At 35.1% G+C, this 26,232-nt stretch overlaps 4 protein-coding genes across 7 annotated transcripts; 2 read left to right on the top strand and 2 right to left on the bottom strand.

Moving 5' to 3' along the window:
* The first annotated feature begins 911 nt into the window (after positions 1-911).
* On the top strand, positions 912-2,710 carry LOC107488179 (probable sugar phosphate/phosphate translocator At1g12500). The gene has a single exon (XM_016108874.3). The coding sequence runs from the start codon at positions 1,260-1,262 to the stop codon at positions 2,355-2,357; it is 1,098 nt and encodes a 365-aa protein (XP_015964360.1). The 5' UTR covers positions 912-1,259; the 3' UTR covers positions 2,358-2,710.
* A 6,555-nt stretch (positions 2,711-9,265) lies between these two features.
* LOC107488180 (protein TPX2) lies at positions 9,266-14,110 on the bottom strand. Of its 4 annotated transcripts, none has more exons than XM_016108877.3 (18): positions 13,777-14,110; positions 13,618-13,686; positions 13,460-13,531; positions 12,988-13,129; positions 12,515-12,620; positions 12,034-12,084; positions 11,605-11,702; positions 11,437-11,512; positions 11,285-11,347; positions 11,028-11,114; positions 10,767-10,819; positions 10,601-10,688; positions 10,305-10,370; positions 10,157-10,219; positions 9,960-10,037; positions 9,867-9,908; positions 9,667-9,752; positions 9,266-9,583 (listed from the first exon to the last, which is right to left on the bottom strand). In XM_016108877.3, the coding sequence occupies exons 1-18, from the start codon at positions 13,973-13,975 to the stop codon at positions 9,565-9,567; spliced, it is 1,458 nt and encodes a 485-aa protein (XP_015964363.1). In that variant the 5' UTR covers positions 13,976-14,110; the 3' UTR covers positions 9,266-9,564. The 4 variants fall into 4 exon arrangements, with proteins under 4 accessions (XP_015964363.1, XP_015964364.1, XP_015964361.1 ...); XM_016108878.3 differs by having other exon boundaries at positions 9,266-9,568; positions 10,767-10,825; XM_016108875.3 differs by having other exon boundaries at positions 10,767-10,825.
* Positions 14,111-17,981: 3,871 nt separating this feature from the next.
* LOC107488182 (1-aminocyclopropane-1-carboxylate synthase 6-like) lies at positions 17,982-21,409 on the top strand. The gene is given in 5 exon segments (XM_016108879.3): positions 17,982-18,542; positions 18,544-18,759; positions 18,871-18,981; positions 19,134-19,294; positions 19,377-21,409. Coding segments are annotated over 5 exon segments (1,506 nt in total). The 5' UTR covers positions 17,982-18,380; the 3' UTR covers positions 20,233-21,409.
* Positions 21,361-24,920, bottom strand: LOC107488183 (probable LRR receptor-like serine/threonine-protein kinase At1g12460). Its single transcript, XM_016108880.3, is given in 2 exon segments — positions 21,361-23,035; positions 23,037-24,920. Coding segments are annotated over 2 exon segments (2,613 nt in total). The 5' UTR covers positions 24,059-24,920; the 3' UTR covers positions 21,361-21,444.
* Between the last annotated feature and the right edge of the window lie 1,312 nt (positions 24,921-26,232).

The following is a 26,232-nucleotide window of genomic DNA, read 5'->3' on the forward strand; positions in this document are numbered from 1 at the left end:
TATTTTATTTTTTATTTTTAAAACTTAAAAATATCTTAAACAATTTAAGCAACAATAAAAATATTATAGAATTCACCAAAAAAAATATAAAAATACACAAATCAATCTTCTATAACGGAAAAATTGACTAGTAACTTAGTACACAAAACTAATATAAAAATACAATACAAAAAAAATCTTATAATTTTTTTTCTTACACTCAGTAGATTGTTACTTCTATGATACCAAACTAAACTAACTAAGCCACCTATTTATATTAATTCCTATATAATAAAATTATATTACAAATATGATAACCATTGATATTATCAATGTGCATATTTATGAGTTGTAAGTTAATAATTTTAAATTAAAATCCTTGACCAAATAATTGATATTTTTCCTTTGAATTAGTCAAATTTTACAATTAATAAATTTTTAATAATATTTATGTTTATCAATTTGTATTATCATTTTCAGCTAATAGACAAATTAAAATTGATTTTTCATTCATCACAATAAAAATAATTCTTTTCTAAAATTTTAATTTTTCTTTAATTTAAACCAAATTACTTAATCATTAAAATTGATTTTAGTTCCTTACATCTTCGCATGGTGCACAATAGAATATGCCTTGTTTAGCCATGAAAATTTGGGACAAAATCACAAATAACACATAGCATGTGAGGAGAACGTCAGAGGGAGATCCCTAAAACCTCGATTAGATGTTATCTCGCTTTCATTAGATTTAGATTTGATGTGAGGAACAAGAGTCAGAGTGGTCACTCCTAGTCCTACCAAACCATACTTGTTATTCTCATTTGTTACTTAAGAATTGTACAATAGTGTGCATTAACAAAGATTAAGGTTTCATCATTAGCATCATGCTTAGATATTTAATTGGCGACCCTTGTTTGTTAAATTTGAATGAGTTGAATTAGAAGGGGATGCCACACCGACAGCCTAGACCTTAAGCTGAAGCTGGATTGGTGGCAGTGGCTGTCTCAAGTCTCAACTTTCCAAAAGCCATTTGTCCAAAGCTTCATGTTTTATTCCCTCCAAGGGCCCCACTCCAATCCAACGACCAGAAAGCCTCCATCATCTCAAATCTGAAATCTGACCGTAGGATCAGATCCCCTCTCATTCATAAGCCACAACCCTTTCCCTCTTTTCTTCTCCATCTTCAGATCTCAGCAGCTGAGACTGAAGGGGCACAAAACAAAACACCACAACAACCCTTTTACCCTTTTGAAATCCCCATCGTGCCCTTGCCCCTGGCGATGGTGGAGGCACAGACATGGACAACCCGTCGAATGAGCAATCCGAGGTTGCTGGACACGACAACCAACGACTCTGTCGTGAATATTCCGACCACACCAACAGCAGATGAACGCAGCAACAACGGCGCCCACCACTTCTTCTTCTTCGGTTCATCACAGTACAGCGTCTCCATCTCCCCCAACATCCTCACAGCACTCATAATCGCGTCATGGTACTTCTCCAACATCGGCGTTCTCCTCCTCAACAAGTACCTTCTCAGCTTCTACGGTTACCGCTACCCAATCTTCCTTACAATGCTTCACATGCTATCCTGCGCCGCCTACAGCTACGGTGCCATCAACTTCCTCGAGCTCGTTCCATTGCAGCACATCCACTCCAAGAAGCAGTTCCTTAAGATCTTCGCTCTCAGCGTCATCTTCTGCTTCTCCGTCGTTTGCGGCAACACTTCCCTCAGGTATCTACCGGTTTCCTTCAACCAAGCCATTGGAGCCACCACGCCGTTCTTCACCGCCATCTTCGCTTTCTTGATCACTTGCAAGAAGGAATCCGGCGAGGTTTACTTGGCTCTCTTGCCGGTGGTCTTCGGAATCGTTGTTGCAAGCAACAGTGAGCCTCTGTTTCATCTCTTCGGGTTCTTGGTCTGCGTTGGTTCCACTGCTGGTCGTGCATTGAAGTCGGTGGTTCAGGGGATTCTGTTGAGTTCGGAATCGGAGAAGCTCAACTCAATGAACTTGCTTCTCTACATGGCTCCAATGGCAGCGCTGATACTGCTCCCATTTACACTCTACATCGAAGGGAATGTGGCGGCGGTTACGCTTGAGAAGGCGAGAGGGGACAGGTTCATCGTGTTCTTGCTTGTTGGGAACGCAACGGTGGCGTATTTGGTGAACTTGACGAATTTCTTGGTGACGAAGCACACCAGCGCCTTGACCCTGCAGGTTCTGGGAAATGCAAAAGCAGCAGTGGCGGCTGTGGTCTCCGTTTTGATATTCAGGAACCCCGTAACGGTAATGGGAATGACGGGCTTCGCCGTTACCATCATGGGTGTAGTCCTTTACAGCGAGGCCAAGAAAAGATCCAAACTTACATCTCATTGAACAACAATAAGATAAGATAAATTCTCCACATTCTTTTTTTTTTTGGATTTACGTTTGATTTGATTGGATCAGATCATAGCAAGTGGGATGTATAGGAAGGAAGGAGGGGCAAGGGGAAAGGGGAAAGGATTATGCTCCCTTTTTTGTTTCTCTTTTTTAGCTGCGATAATTGAAAATTCTGTGTCTTTTCCTCTTGTGCCTTGTGTGTGTGTATCCCTATATATATATCATGTTCGTTGCGCTTTTGCAACATAGATAAAAACAATTCAAAGATGAAAAGACCTCTTTTATTTGGTGAGGGAGGAAAATTCTCCTTCTCTTCTCTTTCTTAATCACACATATATCTTGTTTCAGTTATGTTTTTAAATTCTTTCGTATTTATCGTGTTCTATTTTGCAATTTAGCTGAGTTTTTTCGTTGCCTAATTGCCATGTTATTGTTGTATCTTGCTATGTTATACTTCTAGTTTCTAGTAGTTTTTGTTCAAGTTTTTCCTTATTGATGTATATTGTTTTAAGCAATTGTGAAGTTAAGAGGAAGAAGTTTGAAATCAGTCCTAGAAAATAGGTTATTAGTTGTTTTGGTTGTTGATCAAGATTTGTATGTTATAAAATGATCAAGTGGGAGAAAGTTGTGGAAGGTCATATTTTAAGTTCTGTTATTGTGACTGAGAATTACTACATCTACATACAATATATAACCAAAGACTAGTGAGTAGTTTTTAGCTGTGGATTTCATTTCTCCCCTTTAAAAACTTTAGCAATATAAATGTAAAGTATCCAACAACTCCCCAAAAAGAAGAAAGAAGAAACAAGAAAAATAAGAAGGTAGTTTTAACTTTTAAGTAGTCAAGTTGCTTAGTGAAATGGTATTCGTTGAGATTGAAGTGAACTAGCAACACTGAAATTTATGACATTATGTTAAATTGAAAATCTTAGGTATGTAAGTCATGAACAGGAAATAAATTTTCGGTCTTGCCCTGAATAAATTAGCACATAGATGGTTAATTCTAGTGGCAAGGTTGTTTCTAGATTTTTTTTTCTAATTGTATTAACTTGTGATGTCATAGAATTTCCTACCAAAATCTGTCATGGAATTTAAAAATAAGCATCGAAAAAAACCAAATCTTGAATCTTAACATATCAATTACATATGACGCTGAAAGCTATACATATTTTGGTATGAGAACTTTTTTTTCTCTTTTTCAAATCACCGTTTAGTCCTTATATGAGCATGATTTCCACAAAAGACTACTTTGTCATAACATATATGACCATAGAATTTTTAGTATTTTACTCTATGGAATCACCATTGACCATTGTTTTAAGTTTAAGCCACGGTGAGTTTCATATGTTAAATGGTTCAATTTTTTTAACATTTATTTATTCTAAGGCGGATAAAATATTAATGCATTTGGTCCAATCTCTTTGGAGTTTGATATGGCATAATATTAGGTATGATAAATGATACAACTAAAATATAGATATAAAAAATAAAAAATTTGTATAAAATATGAAAAGAATCGAATAGTTATATTTGAGAATTATAATTTTTTTTATTACACAGATTAGAAAAACACTCTCTTGACAAAAAAAAATACACTTCTTTCTAAATATATAGAGAATACTTCTCAGAAAAAAATTTCAAAGAAACTAAAATGTTTCTATTGTTCTTATTGAATTGAATTGATAAAAAATAAAATGAAAAAGTTTAATTTATAGACGAACTTCTGTCATGTAAACCACCCGTAATATGAGGTTGCTAATCTTTCTCTTTTTTCACTACCAAAATTTGATGGCTATTACCAAAGAGTATTTTTCTCCTTTCATTGTTTAGTTTTTTTTTTTTTCATAAAATTAGCTTTACTAAATTTATAATCTCCCATTTAAAACTAATTTTGGTATATTTTATAAATCTATATTGCTCATGTATCTAATTGACCATAATAGGATCTGCACAATTCAAATTTATTAGTGTTTATCAGTTTTGTCATGACATCTATTCGATTATCTTTAGTTCGAATTTTTTGTATATCCACACTCTCTTCTATTATTTTATAGGCAAAATGATATTGTACTCCAATGTGTTTGGTCTTTAAATGAAAGGTTGGATTCTTTGTGATATGCAAGACACTCTGACTATCACAATATATAAGAACTTTTTATTATTTGTGTCTGAGTTCCTTCATTAACCTTTGGATCAAAATAACTTCCTTGCATACTTATGTAACAGACATATATTCAGCTTCTGTAGTATAGAATTACAATAGTTTGTAACTTAAATAGCGAACTCACTGCTCCTCCTACAAGTATGAACACATATTCTTTAGTAAATTTTCATTTATCAATATTACCTGCAAAGTCTGAATCGATATATCCATCGGCAATGGGTTCTGATCCTCTAAACATAATATAACATCCGAAGTCCCGTTGTGTATCTTAGGATTCTCTTAACAGCATTCCAATATTTTTTATCCGGATTTGTCATAAATAGATTTACCACTACAACTGCTTGAGCAATATCTGACTTTGTATAGATCTTGACATATATAAGGCTTCTTATCGCTGATGCATACGGCACTCGAGATATTTTCATCCTCTCTGCTTCACTACTAGAGCACATACTTAAGGATAATTTAAAATTCATAGGAAGTGAGGTTGAAATTGGCTTATATTCTTGCATATTAAAGCATTACAAGATTTTTCTCAAATAATTCTTTTGTAGTAGCCAAATCTTTCTATTCCTTTTGTCTCGGTGGATTTGCTTTTTTAAAATTTTGTTTGCTAGTCCTAAGTCCTTCATATCAAACTCCCCAACTAATTGTGCATTCAATTCTTAGATTTGATTTTTGTTGGGACCTACCACTAACATATCATCCACATACAACAGCAAATTGATGAAATCATTATCACTAGATCTCTTGTAATAGGTACAATAATCTAAACTAAGTCTGTTGTATCCAAAACTAATAATAAAAGAATCAAATATACAATATCTTGGCACTTACTTTAGATTGTATACATATTTAGTAAACCTGCAAATCGAGTTTTCTTTTCTTTGTTCTTCAAGTCTTCTGATTGGACCACACACAAGTGCTCCATGAAAAAAAAATAATTTTTACATCTGGTTGCTCTAGATGTAAATCAAAAACAGCATATATAGCCAAAACTATTCTGATAATAGTTAATCTCGCTATAGAAAAAAATATTTCATTGAAGTCGATACATTCTTTCTGAACATATCCTCTGACAACTAATCTTGCACGATATCCTTTCACCTGATCATTATTATCCCGCTTAATCTTGTAAGGCTTTCCAATCTGCTGGAAGTGTAACAAAGTCCCAAGTATGGTTCCTATGTAATGCCTTGATTTCTTCTTGCTTTGTTGTCATCCACGTACAAACATTTAGATTGCGCATAGCCTACATAAAAGTTATTGGCTCTCCTTCTGTCAAAAAATATTATGCATCGTGACTTGCCAAAACATAATTGAGTGCCATGATGGTATTTTTTTTCTTTGTCAAGTGGATTGACGAACTTCTCTGTCATTGATCTCTGGTTCTTGTTCCTCATACTTTGGCTTTACTTCAGAAAAATCACCTTCTCTGCATTTCTCATCTATTTGTACAATGAATGTCTCCTTAATAGTGTTTTCATTTTATTGTTCTCTGTAAATATCACATTTCTACTGACAACTACTTTGCGAATAGTGGGATCCCACAGAACCCCTTATATTAACTCCGTTAGGATAATCCAAGAATATATATTTCCTAGACTTTAGGTCTAACTTTGTTCTTTCCTGAGAATTATACATAATGTACAAAGGATATATATATATTAGGTGGTTTACCTTGCCACATCTCTATTGGTGTCTTCAACCCTATTGTGAGTGATGGTGATTGATTTATGATACAACAGACGATTTTAATAACTTCTGCTCAAAAAGATTTGGCTAAATTTGCAATTCGCAACATAATTTGTACTCTTCTTAGGAGAGTTATATTCATTCATTCTGCTACACCATTTTTTTAAGACGTATATACAACTGTGTATTGTCATTGAATGCCTGCTTACTTCCAAAATATTAGAAAAATAACCATCAACATATTTTCTTTCACTATTTGTCCTTAAACACTTGATCTTCTTTTCAAATTCAAGTTCTAACTTTGCTTTGAACTCCTTGAACATTGCAAACACATTTGACTTCATCTTATAGACTCTAATTTGCTGTTGTGATTTGTGGTGCTTTTGTCTCCTCTAGCCTCTATGGCCGATCTATTCTCTGCACCGTTCGTGTTAGCTACCAATGAAGCTTTTCCACATCGTGCTGTAACTCTGCCATACGAGCTGCCAAAGATACGAGGAAGAAGGAGAAAAGAAGTTTGAGGAGCTACTACTGCTGCAGCTACATTCCTCCGGAACTCCACTATATAGGGACGGATCCACTCTTTATGGTGTGGGGGCAAGCACCCCCACTACAATTTGGAATTTTATTGAGTAGTATATAATAATAATATTTATTTGCCCCTACTAAATTATTAAATTTGACCTTTTAATAATTTTTTATTCAACTTTCGACACTTGATAGCCAATTTGAGAACATCATATTAGATGTCTACTATAATGATCAATTTTCAAATTTAAATAAGATTGATATTCTTTCTTAGAAATCGACTTCAAAGAATATTATCTATCCATTTGTGTTTCTATTTTAAAAATTAGTTTTAGTTTTTTTTCATAATAACTACACTAATTGAATGAACTTTTTCAACTATGAATATCATCAAGAGCTAATGGTATGAAAGTTGAGTTTTAAATGATTGTTTAATGAGATATACAAAAAAAAGACATTTTAATTATATTGTCAAGGTTTTAAAATATGAAATATAAAAAATTGAATTTTAAATTATATGTTATTATTTAAATTACTATTTTAGTATTTTAATTTGTAATTAGATATTTTGAAACCTAATCATATTTTACAATAACAAAATATAATTATAACAACAATTATGCTATGTATACATAAAATAATCACTTGTACAAAATAAATCTTAAATACAAATTTTAAAATATAAAATACATATTAAAAATAAGTTTTTATACACAAATTTATAGTAAATAATTTGATAGCTAATTTTTATATATAAATATAATATTTTTATTATAAAAATTATTATCATGTAATATATATTTTACTCCCACTATCAAAATTTTTTGGATTCCTCGTTATCACTATGCCACCACCACCGTACGTAAAGGGGGAGAAGAAGCTAAGAGATGCAGATTTTGTAACAAGAACGAGCCTCTCTAAATGTTAAGGTTAATGATTTGAAAATTTTAATAATAAATAAAAATACCACATAATCATATTGCTTTGAGAGTTTGTCATTTCATCACTAATGTTTACAACCCTAGTATTTTCTGTCCATGGAAACGCGGTTAATTAATTCGTCATTTTTGTTAAATTTAATAACTTTTTAGAGATTAATTTATTATTTACGTTTTTTAAAATTATATTTGTTGGTGCTAAAATATTTCGAGCACTATTTTAATAGTTTACTCTTTAGAAGCGATAAAACATTTCATTGTTTATTTTTTAATACGCTACTAAGAATATGTGATACACACCAATTAATTTAAAATTATTATAAACAATTAGATGTTAATTTCAAATAAACGTTTCACTCAAATTATTTTTGCAATGTAAATAAAACAGAGAAAATAATATTACAGTCGCTAAAATTGAACAGAGGAATATGAAAATATTTTTGTGAGTTATAAGAAAATTAATTTTTCTTCCTAATAAAATTTGTTAAATATGGTCTTAATTACTAAAAAAAGTCTTTTTTATATATTTTATTTCATTTAATATTTAAAATGATGATGTATGTCATACATCAATACATCAATCTAGTGATACTAATTCGAGTTAGATATAGATCATCTATATGATTTTATATAATAATTTAAACCTTTTAAAATGTAGTTCATGATACTATACCAAAATTTTTATAGCGAAAAGTCTAACGTTAAGGATAGAATTTGAAGATAAAGAAAAAATAAAACCTATACATTGTTTAAAGTTTTAAATGTAAGATTATTCATGTGTTTCTAGTTTAGAATACGAGACTTATTAACTCAACTTAAAATGAGAAAGAAAATGAAAAAGCCTCGAACCAAAATGGAATAAGGCCAATAATTTTGTACTTGATTTGTAAAAGGAATATATATAGACATATACGTAATATGTGTGGGGTGTGTTTTGTGGCGTACAACTGGTTAGAGGAAGGAATCCGAAGGCGGATAATGTTTGATAATGACTCACGGGATGCCTCCATCCCTCAACCAACTTGTGTTACAAAGTAGTTGCTTATGTTTCTGACTTTCTGTACACATATATCATATATCCACCTGCTAACGCATCCATCTCCATCATCATTCTTCTCACCACCCGTGAGGCATCGCTGCATTCATCCTGCACAGATATGAAAACCACCTTACGGTGGTCCATCTGCATGCAAAACATCCTTTTTAGACTTCCAATTTAGGTTGTATTTTCTTGCCATCTCTCTCACTTTACCTTCTTAAAGAGAAGGGAAAGGGGCAACCTATCTTACTAATAATAAGAAAGGGGGTGAATAGGCATTGTTGTGGAAAGGAAGTAATTAATTGGGATTTATCAGCACCGATGCTTTGGGATTCCGGAATATAATGGGATCTGCGTAAAGTTGAAATTTATGAGTGTTGTATTCAGTTGTCTGATCAACCTTTCAATCAGTTTTGAATATATAAATATTTAAATGATCTGTTTATAGTTCCTTTGTTCCATTTTGGGGTCAAGGCATGAGACTAGTAGAATGGCCAATAGCACATTGCAATTTATTAATGCTATCAAAAATAGAAGATAGGCTTCAGGACTATAATACACTTGCCCTTTTAACGATTTTACTATTGGACAGAGATCTAGGAGCGGTTGTACAAGATACAACTGATGCAGTTACGCACATGTATGCTAACTTCTGTTCTAACAAAATATTTTTCTTTGATTTTGTGTCGCAGTAAAAGAACCACCTATCGGATGATACCATCTGAGAATGGTTGCTGACATTAGGCTATGTCCCTATCAAACTATAACTTGACAGCAAAAATCTCCATCCTGGTAACAAAAGCTTGTTGGTTGTTGCACATTGACAATCTTTTGTTGTCACCTAATTCCCAAGCTCCTGGAACATGTTAGTTAGAGAGCAGGAGATATAATTAACCAAATTTACCAGACATAACCAAGAGTAGTGCGAATCATTGATACCTCGCAGTCAACCGAGAACCAACTTCACTCATGCAATGTTCATTCCCGCTATGAATTTTGTTCCCCCCAAAGATGAAAGGCTTATCCTACATATTTGTGTCCGATGGAAGATGAATATTTGATGTTTATAATATAAAAGAAACCTATGTAAAAATAATAGGCTCAGTGCAAGCCATGTGTTCTTCAGATTGTCATATTACCTTCTGATTCAGATGAAAAGAACTTATATTTTCTTTCAAATCCTTGCAGCAAGAAAAATCAGGGAGAAAAAAAAAAACTCACTAAAGAAAAACCTTTCTGAACACCATGGAATGATGCGGCTGGTTGATGTGAGATCCATTATTTGACTGGATTTCAGAGGTTAGGGATAGCTAGTCCCAAGAAAAAGGAGAACAAACAAGAATGATAGGAATTAAATTGAAAATAGAAATACTGGTGAAATTAAGAATTTGTAAATTGTTATGTAAGAAAAAGACTAGCAAGAATTCACCTTGCTAAACAGTTCAATTGGAAGGTTGTGCTGAACCCTCTTTTCTGTTTGGAAATTGAATTCCTGTATTAATTGACACAAGATGTGACATCATTATATTTTTTCTATCTGAATATATTATGGGGTGAAAACAGATGAACCAACTCACTGTTGGCACTGTGGATTCCTGCTTTCTATTCCGGAAAACACCAATATCTCCTCTACTTGAAAGTATCTGCAAAGGCATTGCAGAGTTGCTAGTACAATAGATCGAACTAAGAAGGGAGCAAAAAGTGGAACCTACTTAATCCAAAAAAAAAAAGCAACAAAAATATAATGGATTCCAAAAACTTAAATAAAAATGCAGCAATTTAAGATAGTACAAACTTTAAAGTAATATATTCAAATATCCTTAGAATATAATTCGTGCTTATACTTTCCAACTTTATTACAACGTCTTGTTACCTTCCTATTAAGAGGCCGAGCTTTAAAGTTATGAGTAAAATCCAATCCATCATGCTTTGGAGGACTCATGGGAGTCATGGCAGATGGTCTATGCAAAAAGAGTGCATTGAAGTTAGTCTCATTTCACCAATTATCATGTTACACTTAACATAATGCCATTTGTTACCTTCTCAAATCCCTGCCTCTATTTACTGTGGAAGAAGGAGGTTTGTCCAATCCCTGAAACTAATAAACTCAATTTCTGATGGAGTAATCATAGATATCTTCTACAGGTCTACAGGAAAATAAAGAATATACGGCTGGCCAATCATAAGAGTTAGCAGCTTAAAAATTCATATTTAATGCATTTCATATTGGTAGGATATGAGAAACTTTGAATACAATACACATGTCATGAAACGCTAAAGTTTCTAAGAATTAAATGAACCTTGTCAGAATCGTTGCAACGAAGTAAAGATGATGAAGTAGCGGATGAGTGTTGCATGGCCCTCTCCCATGTCTTCAGGTGAAATTCCTGAGAAACAATACACAAAATATCTGAGCTTCAAAATAAATAATGCAGAACTCGTTTTGCTAATTAGTTATTGGCTTGCCAGCAAAATGCTTTTCCATTTCTATATAACTCATGAAATAGTGAAAAAAAAAAACATAGATGAACCAAGAAAGCACGTGTTGAGAACTTACTTGAAATTCAGGCAACTGCGGAGTGCTCCTCTTGGGTAGTGGCAATGTAGGAGCATTAAGAATCTAGATTGTGGGCAAAATAATTAAAAAGAGAAGACAGAGAAAGATTCACCAAAATTTGAAACCAGAGTCTATCAACTACAAATACTAACTTTTCTGTTTAATGGGCGTGCTTTGAATCTGGACCCAGCCACTGTCACATGTTCTGCCTCTACAACATTTTTTGGTCTGAAACAACCGCATATAAAACATCTTCAGTTTGATTTCATGAGGAACATAATCCACAATAGCAAATTTCACTGAAAACTAAAACAACAAACCTTATCCTTTGTGCTCTATGAGCAGTTTCAAGCTCAGGCTCCCTAGGAATAGTAATCCTCAATTTGGTGTGTCTAGAGTTTTCTTCAGTAGTTACAATCTGCAATAATATACAAATTTACAGCATCATCATGTGGACCTCTTTCCTGCCTTTCCAGAGATAGTCCTCTGCCCAAAAATTACTCGTATTATTCCAATTTACAAGGTCTCTCGTTTGTCCTTAACCATTATTTAATATTTTTCAATCATCACAACAGTGATATCACAGGAAACAAATAGAGAATGACAAAAAAGTCGGGGTGGGGGAACATATTTTAGACACAACAAAATCCCCAACATGTCAAATGGAAGGTATTTAGCAATTTATAAAATCAATTTTTTAACAAAGGGAATATTCAAGATACTCTGCATTAGAATTTATAGTTTCCTACCCTGTTAGGTGCCTTATGTACAAAATTAGTTTGCTGAATCACATCACCAACCTGCCATAGAGATAGATATAGTAAGTATTTCAAATGCACTGTGTAAAATAAATGAACTTCCCAGCAGTAGTTAAGCCACACTTAATTCCCAATTTACGGTTCCAGTACTTCCATGGTACCACCAACCGAACATGAGAGCCAAACTTAATATACACAATCTATTAAATTGTTACCCATGAAAGCATCAATGAAGCTCTCATAACCTCCTTAGAGTATTTTTAATAAATAAAAATGTAATGCAGGCTTAGCGATAATTTTATAGGATGTTATATCTCCAACTATCTCGGAATTGCACAAATTTACAGCTGTAAATGATAAATTTTAATATTGATTTCTGGCATATACTAATTGGTTCAATCAGACAAATATAACACCCATCTCTCAGTTATTAGTTAAACAGAGAGGAAGAAGAATAGAGTAATTTACAGACCTTGCGCGAGTGACCATCCTCTAATTTCTGCCGTTTTGAAGCTTGAGTTTCTACCCCAGAAAAGGTAGACAAATTCATTTCCTTGTTCTGAGATAACTTCTGAAACCTGAGACAATGGGAAAATTGTAGATGGTATAGAGAAAGAAAAAAGGTAAATTCGGTTCTTTCTGCATCTGCAGATCAGAAAGCATGAGCTAGCATCACCAGCCTCAGAAAAACTAGGGGAAAAGAAAGTAGAAAACAGTCCTGCAGGCCAACTGGTTATGAGTACATGACTTACAAAGTACATAGTAATTGCGAAGGCTGCATTTAAGATGATGTATCATGTTGAGAGAATAGAAATCTTGTGGAGAAATGCAAATACCATCAAACACGCAAACCTTGTGAACTAATAGTATGTTAATTGTTTGCTTTTCGGATAATAGTACATGCCTCCCTAACTATGAAAATGTATAAGCTAGTCAGAAAATCACCTCGAAGCAACATTTTGAGGAGCCCGATTTTGCTTAGCCAGCTGACTAGCTGTAGGTTTCATTAGTGTTGAACCCTTTCTCACAGTGGATTTAGCCTTTGATTTCAAACTGTTCCCGGTTGTCTTACTGGTAAAGGTTAGTCCTAAAAGAGAGAAATACTTGTCAAGCGATAAGAGGGAATAAAAAGAGGGAATTAAAAAAAAAGCTACAAATAAGCGAAAGAGAATCTGATGAATTGTGAAAAAATCAATAAAATACTATAGTTGACATATAAGGTTAAAAAACTCAGAGCAGTTTGAGCACCAGGAATTACAGATAGGGTTTCTAATTAAAGAGAAAAATTGGTAAAAGTTCTTGTGATGCAGTTCATCATTCAATGCATTTAGAAGAATCACAATATACGATTACTAGGTGAACAACTTCTTTCAGAGAACAGTGTCCCGATCTATGATCATTCAATCACGTCGATTACCCGTGCTATTTACTTGTAACGGTTGCATTTGCATAGCTATATCTTGCAGAACTCCAGCCACCGATTTCGAATCTATCAAAGCAGAAAGCAGCTTAGATGACAATATCAGTGAAACAAGAACTAACAACATTTCGTAAAGTAAAATAGCATAGGCATACCACCATTGAAGCATTCCAGAGAAGAGGCGCTAACATCGTCTTCTCTAAGCACAAGCTTCGAAACAAAAGCTGAAACACAAGAGATTATTGAGCTAACCAAGGTGCATTGAATGAGGCATGAGAAATGCGTTGGAAGAAAGAGGAAAGGCGAAAACCGACGAGAAGGAGGGTAGCTGGCGGCGGTTTCGAACCAAAGCTCGGCTAGGCGAGCTTGAACGGGAGATTCTTGCACCGTGAAATCGAAGAAGCGCGCTGCATCAAACTCGTAATCGAGGTCGATTTCGTGAGCCACATAAACGTCATTCTCTATTTCCATGTCTTCCTCCTCCTCCTCCATCGTCGTGGTGGTCATCATCATCGTCGCCACCGACTATTGCGATTGCGGGTTATAAAGCTCCGAATAGAACTCGTTGAAGAAAATGCACTGTTGAATGTTGATAGCTACTGTTACTGTTAGCTAGTCAAGCTACTGAGTACTGAGAGGGATTTTACATTTGAATACCAAATCGCCTCATTATTCAATTTAATTTAATTAAATATTATATAATATAATAATAGTATTTTGTATTTTTTAATTTTTATGCGTTTCGTTTCATGAAATGGAAGGTTGGCAAATGCCACCACCCAGTGTTGGGTCCATTGTAAGTATATATCTTAATTAAGTAATAATTAATTTAATAGAAGTATACAAATTTATTCAAATAATTGTAATTAATTAGCTTAGGGTTATGGGAGAGGGGTTTTGTCTTGTTGCGCCGGGAGCTTAACCCTATGGCATACATAAGTGTAACGACCAAGACAGTACATCACTAACGATCCAAAATTTGAATTTGTGGGGACTGTTTGTTGGACGGATTTGCCCCTTTGGATAGGTCCTGTTTTGGTGCGGTGAGGTCAGTGCTCACATTGTGTCAAATGCGCACCACACTATAAACTGCAATTTCGGCGCCTCAGTCCTCTTTCCAATTGGCTACATTTCCCAAGACCCGAAATCCCCAGATTACCCTTAACGTTTCTCTTTTCTCACTCAGTTGGGCCGGGTCTGCACCTCTTGTTTTATTTCTGAATTTAGGACTCCACTCCACAGGTCCACTTACTGAGAATCAGAATCTAAAGGAAAATTTTCAATCACACAAAATAACGTGTCAAATATAGTCAATGCGTTTTCAGTGGCCCCAAAGAACAGAGTGAGATAAAAATAAAAAGCCAATTATACCATGTCTTTTATTTAACTGTTTAATTTTTATCTAATTTATTTTTATAATTAATTTTTAATATTCAAAATTAATTATTTAATTTATTTTTGATAATTATACAATAATTTTTAGATATTATAACACACACTATAATGAAAAGATGAATATCTCCTAAAGTGAAGAGGGGATTAATAAGGTAATAAAATAATATTTTAATTATTCTTAAATTAAGATAATAAAATTTATAAATTTAAAAATAATAAAAATAAATAAAAATACTTTTATCATTTTATTAAATGGTCTTGAGATGAAATAGAACTTTTAGAATATAGCTCATTCAATTCTGTAGCTAAATTTGGTAGTCCCAACGAACTATTTTTTGGATAAACAAAATAAAAAAATGTGGTACCTGTAAAAAATACTATGAATAAAAAATGTTAGATATAAAATAAAACTTATAAAATTTAAGATGTAAGTACTTGTTTAGATTAGATATAAAAAGTGTATAAATAATTGATGAATATAATAGCATTGATAATATAATCATTTGATCATTAAAATAATAATAAAGGTTATTAAACTTTTTGGTTACAAACTTAGAATTAAGACATTTAAAATTGAATTATGAATCATGATATACAATAAAAATTAAGTTATAGTATAACGGATCACTAACTTTTTTTTTCTAAAAATCTCTTTTCAAAATAAAAATCGAACTCAATTTATTTTGTTTTAACTTTGGTATTCAGTAGCCTTATTTTACATTTTATGAGAAAAGTATATAAGTTTTATTATTTTAATTAAAAAATAATTAAAATATTGTTTTATTATTTTATTAACATCTCACTTTTTAAAAAAAATATTATATTTTATGAGAGAATAAATAAATTACACGGTCAATTAAAGTGAGTTATAATTTATAAGGTAGACCACAATTTTCATCTCATAACAATTTTTATGTTTAAATCTTATAAAAAGCAAACTCCGAAAAGTATCTATTAATTCATTTTTTGTATTTATTCATCATTAATTAACGTGGAAAATAACAATTAGTAAAAAATTAGTTAAGATGGATATTTTTTTAATATCAAAATACTTTAAATAGACTAAAAGTATAGATAATTTTTTATTTTTTTGGGATAAAAGTATACATAATTTTAAGTTCGAGAAAAATAGATACAAGATAGGGTAAATTTCAAAAATATAATCAGTGTCTTAAAATAATCTTTTAATTTCAAGAGTGCAACTATACCCACGTAATACAGTAACTACAAGTGGTGAATGACCAAGGTTGACGCTCGAAGGCCAAGCTGCCACACTCCACAGAAGCTTGCAACGTAGTTCTTCTAAATTTGTTTTATTTACCATGTCTGTGCCCAGATTTCAAAGTTTCAACTTTCAAATCTAGATTTTATTTCCTCCTTATTATTAGCTAGTTTGAACTATAGGGATCCATATACGTCCATGAAACTGTGTCAAATCTGTCTTTTTATATAGCACAGATGAATTAGTAATCCGTAGCTAGCAGCATAAGAAAAATAATTGGACCTTGGGCATGCCTGAATACATCCAAACATATCATAGCCGTCGGTATGTTATTTGTTCAAGCTAAGACAAACTTACACATTCAAGTTGGGACCCCTATCCATTGAATTGGCAATAAGGTGCATACATGCATGGTTTAATTTCATTTTTTTTTTCGCATCAACCCTATATGCAACCAGTTTCTCATCCAAGCCTCAACCTCAAACGTCCACATCCATTTTTTTTACTATCCCTTGGTGTCTAGTGCCATTTCAACTAATAGTAGCATGCATAAATTAAATATAAAACAATCTCACATATATGCAAATAGTTTTAGTCGATAAAATCACAACCATATATGAATATATGACCGATAGAGGGGCTAAACGACATCTTGTTCTAAATTCTTAATGTCTTGATCGCCATGTGCGGTAAAATTGTTCCATAATGATAAATTTAAAATGAGACCATCATCAACAGGCTCAATTTTATCGAAATGGAACCTATACGTGTGTTTTTCTTGGATATGGAAGCATGGGGGACTAGACGTATATGTGGGACAGCTTTTTGTCAGTGTCACAGAGAAGAACTCGGACCGTGCGTTTTCTTTGTTTATAAATTTTGCCTATCAAATCGGACCGTCCGATTTGTATGCTAATGAGAAATAAAATTTGGGGTGCTATAAATCGGACTCTCCGTGTTACCTTAACGTGGTTTTTTAATATGTAATGTAGTACAAGTCGCATGGTCCGAGTTCCATGCTTTGATTTTGAAAAGAACTCGGACCCTCCGTTTTGAGTACAGATAGAAATTGTTTTGGTGAACTGAGAGCTGGAATCACATGGTGAATGAAATCGGACTGTCCGTGTGGGTGGTGTCAACTCGCAGGGTCCGAGTTGTTCCCTCCTAACACCACAAACATGTTAAGCACACCCCTTCCCCATAATGAAGTCCAGCCCGTACTCTAGCGCCATATGTAAATTAAAAAGCGTCATCAACACCACTGCACCAAATATCTGAGATTATATATTTGTGCGTGACGGCAAGATTCCTGTGTCCACTCATTCATGTTTTGTCTCTGCTTAGCTTCCAGATACACATGCATGAAATATTTCATACTGACTACTCAGCACAAGAGCACCTCAAATTAGGGACCAAATGTTAGCGTGTGGTCTAAATACTCTATTTTTTATAGTTATACTTTATTTTTGTTCCCAATTATCCGTTCATTTGGTTTATTGCGGTTAATTATGATATGATAAAAACTTTTAGACTCTTAACTTGTCGTCGCATCTAATTGATAAACACAAAGAATTGAATCGTGCATGAGATGTGCATACTATGATGTGGATGTGTGTTGTATGGTGTGTAGTAGTTTGTATATCTGTGATTACGCTGAAAACTCAGGTAAAGTCGACTTCATGTGAAGTTAATATCTGAGAGTCATTGGATGAAAATTTAGTCAAATTATCTAATAATTCTCAGATATCAACTTCACGTAAAGTCCACTTTACTTGAGTTTTCACCGTATATGATGAGGAGTAACCAGTATTGAAGGAGGAGAACAATATGGAGTAATAATAAATAATTTAACTCAAGCACTTTTAATAAAATAAATGATATGTTACTTATAAAATATACCTAAGTAACAAGGAAGGAATAAAAGGTTGGTTAGAAAAGTAGGAGAGAAAAAAGAACGATTGGATATGACATCAAAGGGAGGATATGTGGTATTCTGGTGGATGAAGGTTGGATGGATAACTCCTTTTAGTATTTGAAGTAAAAATTTAAAAAGCAAAATATTTTAAATTTGCTATCGGATACAAATACAATGTTGACAATTGAGATTAGTGTCACATAGTAATCAGAGATTAGAGATAATGATTCCCCCGCAGCCTCTAATATATCAAAGAAAACACATGAACGCAATGGAATAGTAGTGGGATGAGAAGATGATTGAATTGAAGGTTAGAGTGAGGTGGAAGAGATTCCAATAATCCAAAATTCGTGGCTATGCCTAAGTTGATGTGTGTGCAATGAGCCATGAGAGTGATAGTGCCATTGCAAGGAGTCGTTCAAGGCAAAGGAGGTCTCTTCTGGGGTTCCGTCATCCCCTGCGCCCTCTTCTACTTCTTCCAGCTCTACTTCAAGAACCGCCGCCACCACCACCGTTCTCCTCCTCCTCCGCCACCACCACCACCACCAACATCATGTCCAAGTCTTGCCCCGCTCTCTTTCCAGGATCCTTCTGTCTCCCAGAAGCCCTGCCGGACCCGCTTACGTGTCAGGCCGCGCCACCTCTGTCGCCAGAATCTCCGCTGACTCTCCTTACTATGTTGGTTTGCGCAAGGCGGCTGAGGATCCCTACCACGAGGTTCATAATCCTCATGGTGTTATTCAGCTTGGTTTGGCACATAACACGGTGAGTGAGTGTTTCTCTGTTTTTCCATTCAAAATTGCTTGTGTTGTTATCTTGTTAGGTTATGAGAACTGAGTTTCGTGGATTTTGTTCTCTGTTTGGGACTTCATGTAGTTGTCTCAGGACTTGGTCCACGATTGGATTCACCAGAATGGAACCACTGCAATTTTAGGCAGAGGAATTGCACCTTACCAACCCCTTGATGGATTCATGGAACTCAAACTGGTAATTTCAGTTTCAACTACTTTTTAATTGTGATGTGCTTTGTTTAATTGAACTTGTAATGTAATGCTGAGAAATTTGATGCGCGTGACTTGGAATTCGATGGAATTTATGCATGCCATGCACAGTGATAATTTTCCACTATAATCCTGCAGGCTGTGGCTGGTTTCATGCCTCAAGTTATGGAAAAGCCAATTTTCTTCAGTCCCTCACAAATGGTACTAACTGCTGGTGCCACCTCTGCCATTGACATTCTTAGCTTCTGCTTAGCAGATCATGGAAATTCATTCCTTGTTCCAACACCTCACAGCCCTAGGTAACTCTCTAACAAACTCCTCAATTTTCAAACCTTCCTTCATGCAAGAAAACATGAAATATGCTTTGATCACCTCTTGCAGCTTTGATGGGGATATAAAATGGCGAAGTGACATCGAGATAGTAGCTGTTCCCTGCCGCAGCACTGATAACTTCAATCTGAGTATAACTGCTCTTGACCGGGCCTTTAACCAGGCAAAGAAACGGGGACAAAAAGTTCGAGGAATCATCATAACGAATCCTTCAAATCCTGTTGGAAAATTATTGGACCGGGAAACACTACTTGATATTGTGGACTTTGCTAGAGAGAAGAATATCCACATAGTCTCCAATGAAACATTTGCAGGGTCTGCTTGTGGAAGCAAAGAGTTTGTGAGCATGGTGGAAATCCTGGAAGCCGAAGAACTTGATCGCGACAGAGTTCATATAATATATAGTTTATCAAATGAACTCTCTGTTCCAGATTTTAAGGTTGGTGTCCTCTACTCCTACAATGAGAACGTCCTAGTTGCTGCTAGAAGAATGGCAAAGTTCTCAGCTCTTTCTGCTCCCACTCAGCAATTGCTTATCTCCATTCTTTCAGATACTAGATTTGTACAGAAATTCATTGAGATCAACAGACTGAGGCTTCGAAAAATGTATAACACATTTGTGGCAGAATTGAAGCAGTTAGGAATCGAGTGCACTAGCAGCAGCGGTGGTTTTTACTGTTGGGCCAACATGAGTAAATTACTCCGGTCTTACGGCGAAAAGGGAGAGCTTGAGCTCTGGGACAGATTGTTGAATGTGGCTAAGATCAATGTTACTCCAGGATCATCTTGTCACTGTATTGAACCAGGATGGTTTCGTTTTTGTTTCACTACATTGTCTGAAAAAGATGTTTCTGTAGTCATGGAACGGATTCGGCGAATCTCTGCAGCCACAAAATCAGAGAGTTGATATGGCATTAATTAGTTCTACATATATTGTTGTTTTGGTTTACTGATTCTTTATTCTTTCCGGCATAATCCTAGAAGGAATAATCAATCATCAAGGAGAAGTTATAAGATGGAGTTCTTTTTTAAACCTCAGTTTTAAAGCCTATGCATTAGGACTTCTGTTAAGTGTATAGATGGAGCCTCTTGCATGGTATTATTTGCGTCCGCGACAATGCAAAAATTGATAATCTGATTCTGAATGTGAAGAAGCGTCTCCATTGGTATTATCAGCTACAAAAGGAGTAATAATAACACAAGAATGCATAATAAGGTAAACTTGCAAGACCCAAATTTGTTTATGGGCATGATGATATAGCTGTTTCTTTTTCTTCTTGCTCCATTGCCCTTAGGTTTTTCATTTATTTCATAATATTTTATATAAGAGAATTAGATACCCTTTGCCTTCAAGGTTTGTATATTGCAGCAAGAAGGTCATATTGTATTAGTAATATTTAATATTTGATGTAATAATTGACCAAAGACTGGTGAAAGTTTGATGAGCATTTTGGATGACATCTCAGGAAAGTTCCTAAGGATGGATAAGTAATGTTGATGGCAACTTCCCTGGACAACATAATTCGAGGTGGTGTTATTGGTAATTCCGTGATGATTGAGGAGACTCCAGTCATTGCAGTATCATACAAAAACTGAGCTTGTGGCACTACACATGGGTTCTCCCTACAAGAAAGGGACGTTTGTGTTGAGAACAATCTGAAGAGTGATAAGCATCATCATTAGCTGTATTGGAATGGGAAATTGGGAATATGTTTATGAATTAGGCATGGGGCAACGTGATCAAGGTGCATAATTCCAAATCCAAAAACATGATTTGGCATGAATTGATGCAGGTGGTGTGGTGTGTCCAAAATTTTACAACCATGAAAAGCGAAGGATACACAACAAAACAAAGATTGCAAAGAAGAAATGGTAAAATATTAGAAGCCTAACCATGCTAAGATGATCAGTAATTCCAAGCATTTTCATTTTCAAATACAATGTGCAATTTTTGTTTTCCACTTGAAAACACCCGAGACAATGGAATGAAACAAATGCCTTTTATTGCAAAATGTACCCAATTCTATGAAGAGGAAAAAAAAAATAATGACAATATAAAAATGAATGAAAAAGAATTTTTGTCTTGCTGCTTCTATAACACAACCAATTAGCAAGTAGCTTAGTGTGCTCCCAATCCATTTCTAATGGACTCAAGGACCTGGACAACCTCAGCCATGCTTGGTCTCCTTAATGGATCCTCCGAGGTACAAATTAGTCCCAACTTCATAACCTGAATTAACTCATTCTCAGCAAATCCCAATAAGTTTCTGTCAAAGCAATTTGAAGCTGAACCAACCTCTAACAAACTTCTTACATATTCACATAAGATGACCACCTCACTTGTTGTTGGACTTTCTACTGGCTTCCTACCTGTAACCAGCTCCAAAAGAATCACCCCAAAACTGTACACATCACACTTCTCACTCTGCCTTAGGCTTTGAGCCAATTCTGGTGCGACATAGCCAACGACATTGTGGAACTTGGTCAGACCGTAATTGTCCAAAATGGGGAGCAACTTTCCTAAACCATAGTCAGACAACTTAGCCTCATACTTGTGATCTAAGAGTATGTTAGAGGATTTAATGTTGAGATGAAGAATTGGAGGTTTGCAGTCATGGTGAAGATAGGCGAGTGCTCTTGCAGTACCAAGTGCGATTTGGAACCTTCTAAACCAATATAACTCCCTGTTGCTACTGCTAGTGCTTGTTCCGGGATATCCAATCCCATGTAGATTATCATAGAGATTCCCATTAGGGACAAACTCTGATAGAATCAATTGCATTGAAGAGGACCAATAGTAACCTTGTAAAGAAACCAAATTTGGGTGTTGGAGGTTGCCTAATCGTCCAATCTCGTGCTCGAATTCTTCCTGGTTTCGGATCCTTCCCAAAGTCTCAAGCTTCTTCACTGCAATTGAGATGCCGCCTTCAAAATCAGTTCTGTACACTGTTCCAATTGATCCACCACCTATTATAGACTCTTTGTCAAGCAATGCTTTTGTACCTGCCTCCCAATCTTCATATTTTGATGGTAAACTTTTGCTAAACAGAACCAGCTTTCCAATTATAACATTTGATTCTGTTGATGATCCAAGGGGTGTGCTCTCAACAACCATGATCTCATCACTGTCTTTTTTTCGACGACGAGCCCTAATATTCATGATGGTTACCAAACAAACCCCTGCAAGGATCAGAGCTGCAGCAACAATCGCAACAATTGCTGAGATGCTTAGAACTTTAGTCTTCCCAGGTGCTGAAGGTGACGGAGTTCCATTCGCCGAGCAAGAGGTGTCCAAAGGAGCACCACAGAGAAAAGGATTATTGGAAAAAGCAGATGGACCAAAACGCTGTATGGTTTCAATTTGAGGGATGAGACCGGATAGATTGTTGAATGAAAGATCAAAATGAGTCATGTTTCCTAAATTTCCAAGAGAAGATGGGATTAAACTAGATAGTGAATTATGTGACAGATCTAGGTATTGCAACTTTGACAGGTTTCCTAGGCTTGGTGGTATGCTTCCATTGAGCCGGTTCTGATGTAAGTCGAGGGATTCCAAGTATGTCATGTTGTATAGGGTCTGAGGAATCTCACCCTCTAAGCTATTACCAGAAAGGTCCCTGCAGCAACATGAAAGAATGAACTCAGATGTAATCCATAAGATCAAGTTTAATGTATATGTCAGTTTGAGAAAGTTAAGGAACTCACAACTGAAGAAGAAATTTTTGCAATTCCTGAATATCAACTGGGATACTCCCTTTCAGCCTATTCAACTCCAAGGCCAAGAGCTTTAGGTTCTTGCATCTAATTATGCTGGAGGGAAATTCTCCATCCAAATCATTCCCGGAACCATCAAAGAATTCTAATCTCTCACTACAGGTTGTGATCTCAGAAATATTTCCTCCAAACCTATTATATGATATATTGAAATAAGTAAGATTTTGCATTTCAAGGATGCTGAATGGAGCCAAATCTGTGAACATATTACTACCGAAATCCAAATGTTTCAAGCTCCGGCAAGGTGATATGAGACCTTTCACACTCCCTGATAAGGCATTGCTTCTCAGTGACACATATGACAAGCTCGGAATATCACAAAGCCGCGAAGGGACAGCACCGGTCAGATTATTGTAAGAAAGATCAAATCCTTCAAGGTTGGAGCAATTCTCCAATGACACAGGAATTGGACCAGCAAGGTTGTTATGAGAAAGAGACACAAACCTGGTTTTGTAACAGTACCTGAACAAGGCTGAAGGTATCTCCCCAGTGAAGCCATTCTTGGACAAATCTAGAAACCGAATGTTTGGCAAATCACCAATGAACTCTGGGATTGAACCAGATAACGCATTGGAGCTCAAATTGATCTTCCACAATGTGTGAAGATCAGCATAATCATCTGGGATGTTACCCTTGAACCGGTTCCCAAACAATGTCAATGTCCTCAACCTCTTCAAACCAGACAATGCTGGAGACAACACCCCAGCCAAGCTAGTGTTCCAAAGAATGATTCTTTCCACAGAACCTTCATCGTTGCAGAAAACACCTCTGTAATCTTGGCAGGGGTTTCCACTGGAAACCCATGAACTCAAGCTGTTGAAAGGGTCCTCTGTGATGTTGCCCTTGAATTGTTGCAGAATCTCTCTCTCAGTGGCTGGTGATACCGTTACACAAGAAACCAAGAAGAGAATGGAGCATAACAGAGCATGAAAGAGGTTAATTTGGCGGTGTTTTCTCATGCTCTCGAAACAGAGGCGTCGTCGGTGGGAATGTGATTACCCGTTAGGCATTATTATCACTGTTGGAACCAAATTGCGGTGGAGGTTGTGGTTGTTGTTTCCTCTCAGCTGCAAAGTTTGAGTCTTTGCAACTGTTGAACCAATGAGAAACGAAGAACATGAACATCAGCATCATCATCACCAACCGGGAGCATCCTCAATAAAGGGGGCCGAGCTTGGAGAAGAAAGAGAAAAAAAAGAAGAAAATAAAAATGATTACTTGGAAAGTTCTGTGGACTAATAAAGTAACCCTTTTAATCCCTTGTTCGATTTGTATGATTTGATGTTTGTGGGGTGGAAATGGTGGGATAAAAATGTGAGCTTGAAGTGGAGAGAGAGAGGGAATGGAAGGCAAGGAGGAATGGGAGATTAAATGTAAATGGAGGATGGTGGAAATGGTGGCTGTAGCTTTGCTGGAAAGGGAAGCAGGTGAGAGGGAATTAATAAATAAGGGGTCTTCACTCTTCACTCTTCTCTTCTCTTCTCTTGTTTCTTTTAGTAGTAATAAATAGTGTTGGATTGTGTTGTGAAATATAAATTGAGAACCTTGTTGTTGCCACCAACTGCAGAGTGAAGACTCAACCACGTGCATTAGAGTGGCACACACTAACTCACTCACTTACCCTTATTCATATGCAAATGATGCCCTTTCTACAATGGAAAGTGGAAACCTCAACTATTATTATGTGTACTGTCCTATATGTGTGTTTGAGCTTGAGTTCTCACTCCTCAGTTACTAGCACCAGCACCACTAAGTTGTCCTGTTCCTGTGTTGTTTTGAGTAGGGACCAGTTTCTCTTGCCCAGGCATTTATTCTTCCCCACCAACCAAGCCACCACCACCACCCTAATCACTATCTCAATTATACTACTGCCACTACTACTATGCAACAGATAGATAGATAGATATAGATATATTGAATATGCTTTGAAGTTTGAACATTCAACTTAAACAAGAAGAAGATGGTGGATTGATGGTAGAGGCAGTGAGCTGTTTTGTCTGTAGTAGCGTTTCTTGGTGAAGGCTTTTGCTTTGCTTTTATTCCAAGACATGTTATGTATCCGTTTCATTAGGGATGCCTTTATTGGTTGGAATTCGTCGTAATTACCAGCTTATTACAAAGTAGTTAGTATTAATCAACTACGGTACCAATAATGGAAAATGTAGTCACATCATAGTACTAACATTTACTTCTACATTATTACTTATTAATGTATTGAATTATTGGGTTTCGTTAATTAAAAAAGAAAACACGCTTGGAGTGAGTCAGGTATCACATTTAGAGATAAACATCAGAATGGATATCTATAAATAGAATAATGCGGTACTACGCCTTTTTTTTTTAAACTAATGTTATTACATCTTTATTACTGTAATTTTAGTTTCTCATGGTCTTGCAACATAAATACTTTTTTTTCACATATTATAATTTTATTTAAGAATTTATTATTAACCAATAAATTATTATATATATAAAATTAAATTTAAACACTTAATATTTATTTAAATAAACTAATAAATTAACTATTAAACTAATTTAATTCGGTTTCCTTTCTACTACTTTTAAAGACCTAAGATGTATACTTTGTTTATTTAATATTTGTTGAAGTAATAACAATTTATAAATAAATAATTGGTGTTAAGAGAATATTCTAACAGCGAGCAATACAAGAATTGTGATGCGACCACAGCAAGTCTTTGACACGCGGCATATACTTCGCTGTCTTGCCCGTTGTATTAAGGTGATTTTGGCCCTCTGATTTATTTTGTTATTAAATACATGGAAGAAAATTGGCCCTTCTCTAATTTGGTTCTTTTCATTTTCAACGGCTTTTATTTTATTTATAATTTTATAAACCTGCGATTATTTTCCGAGTCGTCCCTTTCTTTAACGTTACTTCCTTTTGTTCAACCTTTTCTTTTAGCATTTGACTAAGCAGTGAAAAGCTTGTGGATCCATTGTCTTTTCACTTTAAATTCGAGAATTCTCTGTCTTTCTTAAATAAAAGAGAGTGGGGTTTGATCCACTGTTAAAACATAAACACAACAAAATGACGAATTGACACATACAATATGCAATATAATAAGGGTATGTTTCCATGTAATCCAAAAAAAAAAAGTGAATGTCTCCTATA

This window comes from Arachis duranensis, chromosome 5 (assembly GCF_000817695.3).
Source record: "Arachis duranensis cultivar V14167 chromosome 5, aradu.V14167.gnm2.J7QH, whole genome shotgun sequence".
NCBI classification, from domain to species: Eukaryota; Viridiplantae; Streptophyta; class Magnoliopsida; order Fabales; family Fabaceae; genus Arachis; species Arachis duranensis.